This window comes from Macrosteles quadrilineatus, unplaced genomic scaffold, assembly GCF_028750875.1.
Source record: "Macrosteles quadrilineatus isolate MER2022 unplaced genomic scaffold, UCM_ALF_1.0 Scaffold_8__2_contigs__length_117827958, whole genome shotgun sequence".
In the NCBI taxonomy this organism is placed as follows: domain Eukaryota; kingdom Metazoa; phylum Arthropoda; class Insecta; order Hemiptera; family Cicadellidae; genus Macrosteles; species Macrosteles quadrilineatus.
This window is the reverse complement of record NW_026542601.1, coordinates 80,011,585-80,024,227: the sequence shown is the minus strand read 5'-3', so window position 1 is coordinate 80,024,227 and position 12,643 is coordinate 80,011,585. Positions and strand designations below refer to the sequence as shown.

At 34.1% G+C, this 12,643-nt stretch overlaps 2 protein-coding genes across 2 annotated transcripts in view; both read left to right on the top strand.

The window, feature by feature from the left end:
• LOC129000110 (piwi-like protein Siwi) overlaps nucleotides 1-716 on the top strand; it is a 43,058-nt gene extending 42,342 nt beyond the window's left edge. The window contains exon 18 of the mRNA XM_054427007.1: nucleotides 176-716. Coding sequence (XP_054282982.1) covers nucleotides 176-292 — 117 coding nt within the window. The 3' untranslated portion in view covers nucleotides 293-716. The remainder of the gene's footprint in view (nucleotides 1-175) is intronic.
• A 7,402-nt stretch (nucleotides 717-8,118) lies between these two features.
• The window catches only part of LOC129000499 (katanin-interacting protein-like), a 38,755-nt gene continuing 34,230 nt past the window's right edge, over nucleotides 8,119-12,643 (top strand). Inside the window, exons 1-3 of the mRNA XM_054427461.1 lie at nucleotides 8,119-8,171; nucleotides 8,557-8,732; nucleotides 10,090-10,467. Of these exons, the coding sequence (XP_054283436.1) occupies nucleotides 8,119-8,171; nucleotides 8,557-8,732; nucleotides 10,090-10,467 (607 nt within the window). The remainder of the gene's footprint in view (nucleotides 8,172-8,556; nucleotides 8,733-10,089; nucleotides 10,468-12,643) is intronic.

The following is a 12,643-nucleotide window of genomic DNA, read 5'->3' as shown; positions in this document are numbered from 1 at the left end:
GGGGTATGGCCATTGTGAGGTTTCCATAGTAGTGGTTGAAGACTTGTAGTCACCTAGTCTTATTTCAGTGTCTCAATGTACAGTTGGGTTCCAGCCACTGCCCAATAAGCCCACACTGGCAGTGTTACTGTTGAATTACAATACTAGTTTGCTCAAGAACTGTTTTATGTTTCAGGGTACAGTTAGAGTGCCAGCACCTGTCCAGTATGCGCACAAATTGGCGTTTCTGGTCAGTCAATCTCTACATCGGGCTCCTAATCCAAGTCTTGAGGAGCTTCTGTTCTTTTTGTAAAGAACTAAAATCCAAAGTGCCGTACATGTGACATTAAAGTGCCTTAATAAGTGTTTGTGACATTAAATTCATATGCATAAATGCTCAGGGAATGATATTTTTAAGTGCTTTTACTTTAAGGTTTTTTACTCAGGAATTGACATTTTTCCATTTAAAGAAGACTGATCAGTTTTTGTTCTTAAGTTTTGATCCCTAATGCAGCATAGAATAGTGATGGTGCACAAGTAATTTTGAGTTGGTGAGATTTTACTATGTAAACATTTTAGTTTTATGTTCTGTTTTGTAGAACAAATTTGTAAATATGTTCATTGTTAGTAACAATTCATTATTAGATTTAAGGAACTAAGTAAGTCTGTTTTGTTTGTGTAAAGTATTTTTCTACATTTGTTAAAGAGTTTAAAGAGAATTTAATAAAAAAAAGTCTTAACATGAAATTGTTATAAGTTGACCTTGTGGAACTTTCTGAAAGTATGAAATGCGAACCAATACAATTACACCCCCCCCCCCCTTTTTAAGCTTATCTTTTCAAAAGATTACTTATTTATAATAAGGAATAGGTATAAAAAATAAATAATCAACAAATTAACAAACCGAAACTACTTATTTCAGAAACAAATTAATTTGGTGTAAGTAATAAAAAATAAATTTGAATAGAATGTTTTTGAGGACCCCCAAAAAATGCTGGCGGACCCCCCTGCTGTGGCCCACACTTTGAGAAACTCGGGGGTAGAGGCCTGCAGAAAGAACATTCACAATTAAACTGTAACTAGTATGGATAATGTATTTAATAACCCCTATTATAAAAATAAATTATTTTAATCTGTCAACCGATATTAAAAGGAAATGAGAACAAAACTAGACCTATTTGATTTTGATTAAACTAACTTGGAACTGCCCTCTAGTACTTAAATAATGTGAGAGCAAATGTATTTTCTTGCAGATGGATTTTTATATTTATGTTTAAAAGACTGTATCTTTTAAACCCGGACGCACACAGGGTACAATTAACACGTTTGCTGCGGAGCGGTCGAAATCGGCCGTTCCCATGATTTAATTTTGAACAGTCAGTGTGAGCTCAGCTATTGAAGCGGAACGTTAAAACCGTTGCCATTGCCAGCCTGTAGCTTAGAATGCAAGCTTTATTTTGGTGTAGGTTGGTACTAAAATTTCCCGTAACATCCCGTCTGGCAATGCTTACAAAGACACTGGCTACGGATCAAGTCAGTGCTGCTACCCTAGGGTGTTTCAGTGAACTACGTCCACTCTCAGGGGTAACGCAGCACAATCACCGCTGCTCTTTTGGGATTGGTCAGCGACTGAAATATTTAAATGCCAATTGTGTTCGGTGGCGCGCTGGGGCTTTGCCTGGGCCTCATCGCCATCGGTGAGAGCCTGTTTTATGTTTGCCGCAGTGAACGTGTTAAAAAGCTATATTTCATTAAGCATTATATTTTAATTCCTCAAAATCCTAAAAATGGTTAAAAAACAATACTAATTTAATACATTCTGAATATCATTCAGATTTAAAGCATAATGTGATTAAAACATAATAAGCATTAATTAACAAACGGCCCACTCTGTATAATAATTGAGGAGCGACGCACTCTGTCTTATTGACGGTTATTCCGAAAAACGAGACGCACAGGGAGGAAAAGATTCGGTTCAATTGTATAACACTGTAAATAATAGTCAAAACATCAATGTATTCTTTAGGCCTAATCAAAAAACACATCAAAATTGTCATAATTCGTTAATTATTTCCATAACTAATGATACAATTTAAAAAATCAAATATAACATCTCGAAACTATTTAAAAAGTCAAATGAAAGGTTGAAATGTCTCCTATTGTGGCCACCGCCACGCGACTACAAAGTCATCTGAAAAAAGTCACCACATGTAGCCTTAGCTATATATACTCTCACAAGTTAATTCAATTCAAACATTCTTTATTTTGTAATTGTACATGAAATTAGTACATAGAATTGCAACAACACATTTTGTTAAGACTACATTAACGACTAAACATACTACGATTCTTCCAATGAATACAGTGGTCTTGAAATTAAATAATTATTCTTTAGGCATTTTTTAAACTTAATAATACTAACTTTTTTTAATGTTATCGGGTAAATTATTATAAAATTATCCGAAAAGCATGTTGTTTTCTTTTTGTAAAACTCTAGTTTGTGAATGAATAGGCATGATATGTTTTGCCTGTTTCTAGTAGGCCTCTAGGTTTCTAGTAAGTATGACTTTCCCCTAGTAAACCCAAATCATCAAAGTGAAGCTTACAATACATTAACAGTCATAATGCCAAAATTTTTGAAATGGTCTTTTACAGTATCTTGCCATTTTTGACTACGGATTATTTTTAAAGCTCTTTTTTGTAAAATCAGAATTGACATGCAGATTCTGAAATTGATGTTTGCAAGTACATATGCATAGTAAACCGTTTTTAATGTTTCTAGATTGCATACTTTTGATAGCTTGTACAGAGCAAATAATCCAGATTTGACCTTTTTGGCCACTTGTTCAATTTGGTGATCCCAACTCAAATTACTATCAATTATTGTTAAACCAAGAAACATAGTATTTTCAATTTTGTTAATTTAATAGTAATTTAGACCAACTTCTACTGATTCAAAATCATTCATTTTGTGTTGTTTTGTACTAAACTAAGTAACACTGGTTTTAGTAGTGTTAAGCAATAATTGATGAGCAAAAGTAATTATTAAGTTCAATAAAGTTTTCCTGAATAGAAGCATAGAAGATTCTAGTTCCTTGACTGATCCAACACAAGTTTTAAGTTTGTATACAGGCAGAGCTTTCGCTACGCTCACTCACCTTTAGGTTGGAGCTCGTTCGCTGCACTCACTTGCCTTCGGGTTAGCTCGTTTGCTACGCTAACTCGCCTCCAGGTTGAAGTTAGTTCGCTACGCTCACTCACCTTTTGTTTGCAAATTAGCTGTCATAAATTTAAAAAAATAATAGTGCTGCACCCTGTTGGTAAACCTGTTAACTTTGAATGCTATTGAACATCACAGAATCAAATAGTTTAGTTGAACCAGCTGTTAAGGTTTATAATTCCATTTAAATATGAGTACTCCAGGGCTGTGCGAATCCAGAAATTTTTGTTTGAATCCGAATCATAGCTGTACAGATTTTATCGAATCCGAATATTTTAATTAATCCCGAGTCGAATCTGGGTCGAATCCGAATCTCAAATTTACAGCCATTATCGAACCTGGATCGAATCCGAATCTGAAATTTAAAGCTGTTATCGAATCCGAATATTTAAACCTGTTCAGAGTCGAATCCAAATCCGAGGAAAGTCAGCAGTACCAATTTTCACATTTTTAGACCACATTTTCTGGGGCTGAAATAACTTAGGGAATTGCTTAAAAAAATTCTTGAAATGGGCCAAATAAAAAAGTTATAAAATTTAGGCCTACCTATTTGAAGTTTTGAAACTAAAAAATTGGGCATAAGTTAGGCATACCACCTTGGCCTAAGTTACTCGCTAAAAGTGATGGACTACCAATTTGTGTAGTCTAAAACATAGGCCCAGCCTATTATACACCTCGGTGTTAATCCTCCACACAAGCCTATGTCTGCATTACTATTACAAGTAACAACTCACACTGTGAGGTTAAGTTTACTGATAGCCAAGATAGGGTTCAAATGCGACCTACACTAATGTGCCTAATGCCTAAAACCTAACACCAAGTTGGTCAGGTTCCTAACATGAACCAGTCAACAGCAAATCGGAGTGCACAAGTAGTTTTTTAGTGTCTAAAAAATTATATTGAAAATTATATTCAATCAGAATCTAGTAAATTTGAATATCGAATCCCAACTCGGATCTATTTCCAAGAAATTCGAATATCGAATCCGAACCCGGATCTCTTACCAGTAAATTCGAATATCGATTCCGAATCCGAATCCAGTTAGAAACAGTAGATTCGTTCTCGAATCCGAATCGAATCTCTAAAAAGATTCGGATTCGATTCGTTTTTCGAACTATTCGCACAGCCCTGGAGTACTCATAAGGTTAACATGAGAAACTCCAGTGCTACTGGGGCAGAGCCCCTTTGATGGATCTGCACCTAACTTCACACAAACCATCCTTGTATAGTGCCTGAAAGTTTTGTTACAATCTGTCAAGCGGTTTTATAACGTTCAAATATATATACAAACTTCCTCTTTTATAAATATAGATTAAAAATAACAGTGGACCTAGAATTGAGCCTTGTAATACACCTTGTTTGATTAATGTTATTTCTGATTTTTACTTTCTCCCCCTATACCACAATAATGGTTAAATTACGGTTCAAAAGTTATTGTAAATTAATTATGTTATCTTCCCATAAAACCCCATAAAATAACGGGAAAATTGGATTTTCCCACAAATGGCCTAAACGATTTTGATAAAAATTTAATATGTTAAAAATAGTCCTTTAAATTCTGAAAAAATTTTACAAATCCCATTTCCGTATATTTACTCTCACCGCTTACACATGATAAAGGTTGTTGACAAACTTATGGGAGAAAGTATGTCTCAGAATGCTGATACCGTTTATTCCTTAATGAAATGATTTTTATTTGCTTTTGTTAGTTCAAAATATTGTTTTCTATTACATTTAACCAAGACAAAACTGGGTCATGAATTTTGAATCCAGCCAATTTGTTTATCACTAGTGAGTGGTTGGATACTGTCTAAAGCTTTTGTAATATCAATAAATATACCTACTACTTTAGTTTTAGTTTCAACTGTATTAATGACTGATTCAACAAATTCAAAAGCTGCTGTTACAGCAGAACGCCGCAACGCCGTTTTCTAAAACCGTGCTGCTCACCATCTAGTAAGTTATTTTCCTCAAAATGAGCAATCAATCTATTGTACATTGCTTTTTCATAAATTTTATAAAAAACTGGTAATAATGATAATTAGGTTGATAATTTGACATTTTAAATTTATCTCCTTTTTGTAACAGGGGTTTAATCTTTGGAACTTTTCATTTGTTTGGAAATATTCCACTGATAAAAGAGGAGTTACAGTAATTAGGTGCACTAATGGCTTTAGTAAATATTTTTTTGAATGTTTAATTATTAATTGGCTTTGTATTTTGTAAGCCTATAGAGTATTTATTATCAAAAGAGGCGATATTATCAAAAGACAATGTCCTTTTCAAGTAATGAAGAGTTATATTTGCTTGAAAATGTTGAATTGAAAATTTGTAGAAGGAAAATAAGTGTTCATGCAATTAACCGTGGAAGAAATAGGTTCGCGGAATACCACCATCTACTTCCTCAATTGGCATTTATTTATTTATTTACCAACGGCAATACACCAATTTACAAAGATAATAGTTTTGACCGCTACAACAGTGAATGTTTGTGTTTTATACTAGGTACTAACAATAATAAACAATGAAAAGAATAACAATAATAGAAATGAAATTAGTAGGTAACAATAATAAATAATGAAAATGAATAACAATAATAAAAAATTAAATAAACAACAATAATAACGATGCTGCCACTCCCCTTTACAGCCTCCAAACTGGCATTAGACAGAGTGAGGTTTTAGCGAATTTCCCATATAGGGAATAAGCTATTACCTTAGTACTCATGGTAAGACCTGGACCCGGGACCGATTTGCTTTTTAGTTTTGAGGTCCCTAGAGGCCGTTCAACTTCATATATATATGTGTGTGTCATGTGTCCGTTAGCGCGATAACTCAAGCAAAAATTATCAGATTTTTATTACATTTGGTACAAACGTGTAAACCTACATTTATTCGAACAACCAGCATGATCGGACTATGGATCGAAACGGGGTTTTATGGGATAAAAATAGGTTTTCCCATTTTTTACCCTAAAAACCCAAAATTCCACAATTTCTTTCCAAACCATTTTGTAGAGCTTTAAAAAAAAACAAATAATTTACTATATTGAACCATTATTATGCAATTCAAAAAAATAGTAAATTTAATATTCCCATGTTATTCTTATGGGGAATAAGTCAACTGTTAGCAATTTGCTTGTTTATGAACATATTTTGATCAAATTTAGAAAATACATTCATTTATTACTAAACTACAATATTAAAATTTTACAACAAAAAACACTTTTACCCTCCCTGTTGCAGCAAACCTAAGTACTCGTTAAACTAATTTTATTTAAATAGGGAGTAAAGTGATATTTTTAAGGAGACATTTTTTTTTGTAAATCCAATCAGGCAAATGGAAATTCGCTAAGACTGCAGGTTTGCTGTGGCGGGGGTATTTTTCTTATATGAGAATCCACATTTAGTTACATCCTCGAGAAACTCTATTAGCATGTAGTTTGAGGAGTTTGTCCCAAATAGCCCCTCTTCTAAAGACTTGAGATATCGCGGTTCATCGACATCCATATACTGCACAGTGTTTGTCACTGACTGGTTCAGTCAATAAGAGCCGGAAAATGTTTAATCAGTCAATAATAGACGATAAATAGTTATTTGTGTAACTAGTGTGCAAAGTGGCACTTATTTGCACAGTTACTACAGTATATATAGTATAGAAATTTAGTCTTAAACATGGTGAATGAATGAATGAATGAATGAATATATGTGTGAATGGTTTTAGGTTATAGGTTAAATCAAACGTTGAACGAATGGGAAAGGGAAGCACGATTTGTTTTTCAGGATTAATTTTGCCAACAGTGTCATTTGGAGGATTCTGACTATAATGAAGGTTTACTGATAGAAAAATTAACTGTAGGAAATAGTTATTTGTGTACGGTAACTATAGTGGGCGTAGTGGCATTTCGCTGCACACGAGGAGTTTGTGTCCTCGGTTCGTGGTGGCACAGAAAAAAATGTAATTTGAATTTGAGCGTATGGCCTTGGCTGGTGCGTCTGCGTCCTCTGGCTGACTGTTTTTGGCGCTTGCTTAATTGCTGACTGAGTGTGTGGGACTTTTTTGTTAGACATTTTGTTTTTGTTTTATCGAAAAAGTATTGACTTTGTGTAAATAATGCGTTAAATTGTATTACATAATTATATTTTATATATATAATTATGTATTTAGGAATTAGTCTTTCAAGCACTGTACAACAAGTTTTTAGGTTGAGTTAAATCCAAACATTGAACGAAATGGGAAACGCTGCACTAGCTGATCGTTGTCATAAATAAGTGTTGTCAACTTATTTTCAAGCGTACACGGATTACGTGCATTGTGCATTATAAAAGCAAGCACGCTTTTTCGTGTCGTTTGGTTGGAATACTGCGTTTGATTGGCTTTCTGTACCATAATCTATGTTAGGAAGTCCAGTTTGTCGGGTGACTAGGAAAAATAAATTATTTTTTACTGTACAGTTGGTTGGTATTAGCCCCTCCAGCGCCGTCGTATTTTCTATCGATCATATTGGCTACTTCAAAAAAGGCAGGGTATGTCTCGTCCTCGTCGTTGCCATGGAAATTCGTAAATAAACACGAGTCAAGTGGTGAGGAAGTGCAAGTACAGCAAACTGCAAGTGTGTGAGGTGAAATATTGAAATGGGGGGTTTGCGTGATATCCAAGTGATTAAAAATTCTGATGTGAACGATTACAGTTTAAGGAGTCGGTCAAGTTGCGTCGTTTTGCTTCAAAACAATTAACAGAATAACGCAATCAATTCATTGATACACCATTATAGCAGCTTTTACAAACTTACTTTTACAAACTTTAATCCAACAAATATTTTTACTATTGAACATATATTTTAAGTTACTTAGATGGACAATGTTTTTTAGAATCTCTAATTGAAACCAGATGAATATTATGTCTAATGTTGTCAATATTATGGAACAAAATTCTGTCAATAAGATTCCTTTATGGCTGGAAGAACTGACCAAGTAAGTAAAGTGAATATTTTTTTTAGTGCATAAGTTAGCTTTGATGCTTTATAGTAGTGTTCTAAAATTTTCTTAATTGTTGCTTGGATAAACTTAAGTAGGTAGGCATTGTACATCATACACTCGTCATAATTAATTCTTTGTTTATATTTTTATTTTAAGTTAACATGCTTAACTATAAGTTAGGCCTAATATTGAATGAGTCATAGGCCACCGGTACAGTATAAAAAATATACAAGTATCTATTTGGTACACACCATCAAAAACTTAACAAAATTTCAACTGTCAGTTTAAGGTAAGTTAACTGTAAGTTTAAGATGAATATTTTAGGGAAGCTATCAAAGCATAATAATTTAATCACTCTTTTGGTTTATCTGACTTGCAGGAGCCTAGCCAAACCAAGACCACAGTCCTGGCGTCCTGGAGCCAATGGGGAGAGGATTGATGTTTCGGAACGTCGAGCTATTACTACTCCTGGCCGAGTAGATGTTACACCAGTGAAGAAGTCACTTCTCACACTTCAACTAGATGATACTGTCTGTGTCTCGCCTAGAAGGGAAGGTTAGCCATCAAATTTTATATTTTAGTTTCTCAGAAAAATCTCATGTCAGTTCCTACACATGAGCGTTTCATAGCTGAAGAAATTAAGTTAAAGATTTCAATTTTAGTTTAGATTTGTGCTAGATATAAAGTTTGCATCTATGCAAATAAGTTTATAAACTATTTTAACTTAGGCTACGTAGTAAGCGGGCATTTATTTAACATCCACAGGTAAAGGGTGTGGTTCACTTAGTCACTACTTAAGTGACTTACTTTAGTCTATGTAGGTTATATTAATATGAATGTTCAGCTTAATAATAGTCTTTAATTCAATCAAACAAATACTGAATTTTAACCTTAGGGCCTATAAGTTAAAGTTAATTTGACTGACTTAAATCCCAAGTAGCAAAAATCGTTGGCCCAACGTTTCTGTCGATCGTTGGCCAACGGTATGTTTTGACACTCAGTCTTACGGTTGGCCAACCAACCAATTTTTGCGGACGAAGGGCCAACCATCCCATTGGGCATAAACATAAAAAAACACAAAATAATAAAGATTTTGTATGAAAAGCATAATTATGAGTTGAGTAAATTGATTAAATAGTTCATAAAAACTTATTTTGAAAATAAAACGAGAAAAAATTTTTTTGGCCGGTATGGTAAATAGGCTCCTCCCTCAACTGCAAACTTATGTGGTCCCGACTCTAATTAATCTTTTCTCTATAACTATTAAAAACTTGCTTAAATAAGTTAAAGAATATAAAAAAATGAATTATAATAATTATCATATGTTAAGCAGGTGTTCCCCACTGTATCTAGTATCACAACATCATCTGACTACATTCTTTATTGATCCAAATTTTTACAATAATTTGTCTTATATTCTGCTGCCATAACATTTATGTACTTTTAAATAAATCAATTTGTTAAAATTCGTTTTAGATTGTTTTATACTTAAACCCAACGAATGCCCAACGAAGGCCCGACGATTCTTTCCTTTGTAGGGCCAACGAATACCAGTTTCCGTTGGGCCAACTTTGGCAAATCGTTAAAATTTTTGTCAACCATTTCCCAACGTTAGGCCAACGATGTGTGCTACTTGGGATGGTACCTCCAGAGGGGTTACATAGGTCGGTTAATTTTAAATTAACAGCTTACAGTATCATTAAGAATAATTTACAAGGCTTAATACAAAACCTGAAACCTAAATGAGTTCTGCAATAAGTCCACATGATTATAATAGTCATGTGACACAGTTAATGTCATGAAGTGTAATTCAAACAACACTGTGGCCTGAATAAAGGATAATGCTAGTTTTATTTTAACTTCAATTGCCAATTCCTTTGGGGTTGTGTCTTAAGCTATGTGCCTTTTTCAGGGTCAGCTAGGTATGGCCGCAGAGCTGCGGCCAATTCCCCACTGTCTTCTCCCGACTCTGACGCTAGAAACCTATTGGATTCATGGGATCTTCCACTTACACAAAATCATAATCGAGACAACAATCATCAACTAACAACTCCAAGAATTGAACACAACCGCGTTATAAACCCAGATGACATTAGTTCCAACAACATCCAGTTCAACAATCAAGAGACAGACTTGTCTGATATCATGCAGGCAAGTCCAAGGTTAAAAGGCAGGCTCTCCCGGCAAGAGTCAAGGGTGAGACATAGCGATGATGTGCTCGAAGAGTCTTGGAGTTCATTGAGCTTCTTCAACCATAAACATCGTGGGAGAATCTCCCAGAGGCCAGAAGGTAAAAAAGAGTGTGGTTACTCTTTCTTTATCCTTTTTCTCCTCTTAAGCCGGGTTTTCCTAGACGCGGGAGAGGAGGGCGGAGAGCGGAAAAGCAAATAACATGGCGTTCCGCTCTGCTTCTAGGAAAACAGTAACATTAAATTACCTAAGACAAGAGGAGTCTGCTCTCCACGTTCCTCTCTCCGCGCTCCGCTTCCCCGCCTAGGTAAACCCAGCTTTAACTTGGATGAGTTCACCAACCAGCATGATTGGACCATGGGAACGGGTTTTTTATCATTTTTTACCCTTAAAACACAAAACTTATCAATTTTTCTCCAGAGCTTTTTAAAGAGCTTAAAAAAACAAATAATTTAGTATATAAAAGTGTTTTTGTACAGTTATTGGTTACGGAGAAAATTCTAAAAATTGTTCATTTAAAATTCCTATGTTATTTTTTTGGAGATGAAACGTCTTATATTGTCAAATGTTGTATAGACATACCGGAAACAAATAAAGACCCTGGGCCATTTCGGGCCGCACAGGTTTGAAGGGTACGCCCCACTTTCCGGCGCGAACCACGTGATCTTTTCGTTTCTGCGTAGGTTGTTTTAGACATAGACATAGACTTTATTTGCACAAAACATTCCATACATGTCATAACATTTAGAATAGGTGCATTGTCAAAATTAAATCCATACATAAAATATTTAACATTAAAACCTTTAACTTAAAATTAAACACTTAAAAAAAAATTTCTAAATAGTAGTTCTGTAAAAATCTTCAATTAAGTAAAAAGCCTTGTCAATAAGAAAATTATCTATTGTATCTTTAAATTTGGTTTTGCTTAATGACTTATAGCATGGCGGAAGCACATTATACAATCTCAGCCCAGCGTACAATGGAGATTTTTCATATAGGGTCAAACGGTGTCTGGGGAGTCTTAATATATTTTCATTTCGGGTTTCATACCTGTGATTAAAATGTATTGTTTCTGGTAGCTCATTTTTAACTGAATGTATGTAATTTAATAATTCTAGAATATACAACCCCGTTAATGTATGAATTCTTAAATTTTGAAAATGTTTCTTACAAGAACTGCGTGGATGAGAGTTGGTAATAATACAAATAATACGTTTTTGTAACATGAATAAAGTTTTAATACCAGTAGCTTGACCCCATAAAATTATGCCATATCTTAACACTGACTCCACATAAGCATGATAAACTACTTTAAGTGACTCAATAGAAACACAGTCCCTTAAATGTATGAATAAAGATGATATCGACCTAATTTTGTTACGTAAATAATTCAAATGTGAATCCCATTTAACTGCGTCATCTACGTAAACCCCTAAGAATTTATGAGCTTCAACTAAATTAAAGGAACAGTTTTCCATATTTTTGTGTCTAGTAGAAAATTTAATAATATTTGTTTTTTCAACATTAAGTTTTACCGGTAACCCATTTTCTAAAAACCATTGCTCCAGATGTCCTTTACCACACTTTGCAGAGAAGAAAACATTTCAGCTGTATTATTATTTTTGATCAAAGCAGTAGTGTCATCGGCAAAAAGAATTAGTTCTTTATTAATAGCTTTTGGAAGATCATTAATGTAAATAAGAAAAAAAAGTGGGCCCAATACTGAGCCTTGGGGAACACCTGTGGATATAATTTCCCATAGTGAATAATGTTTGTTGTTATCCTCTAAAATTAAAGTTCTTTGTTTTCTTTCAGAAAGGTAAGATTGCATTAAAGAAAAGCAACTTCCCCCAATCCCATAATCAATAAGTTTTAGCAACAGGAGTGAGTGATCCACACAATCAAAAGCCTTAGACAGGTCACAGAAAACACCTGCTGTAAACTGTGGCCTGAGACCTGTCCAAGGCCTCTGCAATCTCATTAACAAACTGAGTAAGAGCAGAAACTGTGCTTAAGTTTTTTCGGAAACCAAATTGTTTATTGTAAAATAAATTATTACTTTCAAAATCCGTTTTGTTCTTGGGATGTCTATAGTTGGCTTGTTTATGGATATATTTTGATCAAACTTGGCAGATTGATTTATTTTATACTAAGCTATTAATATTTTAATAAAAAACACACCTTATTAGTTTTGCTGTAGAAGCAAACCTTGGTGCTCGTTAAACATAAATGTTAATTTAATAGATTAATTTAAAATCAATCCAGGCAAATGGAAT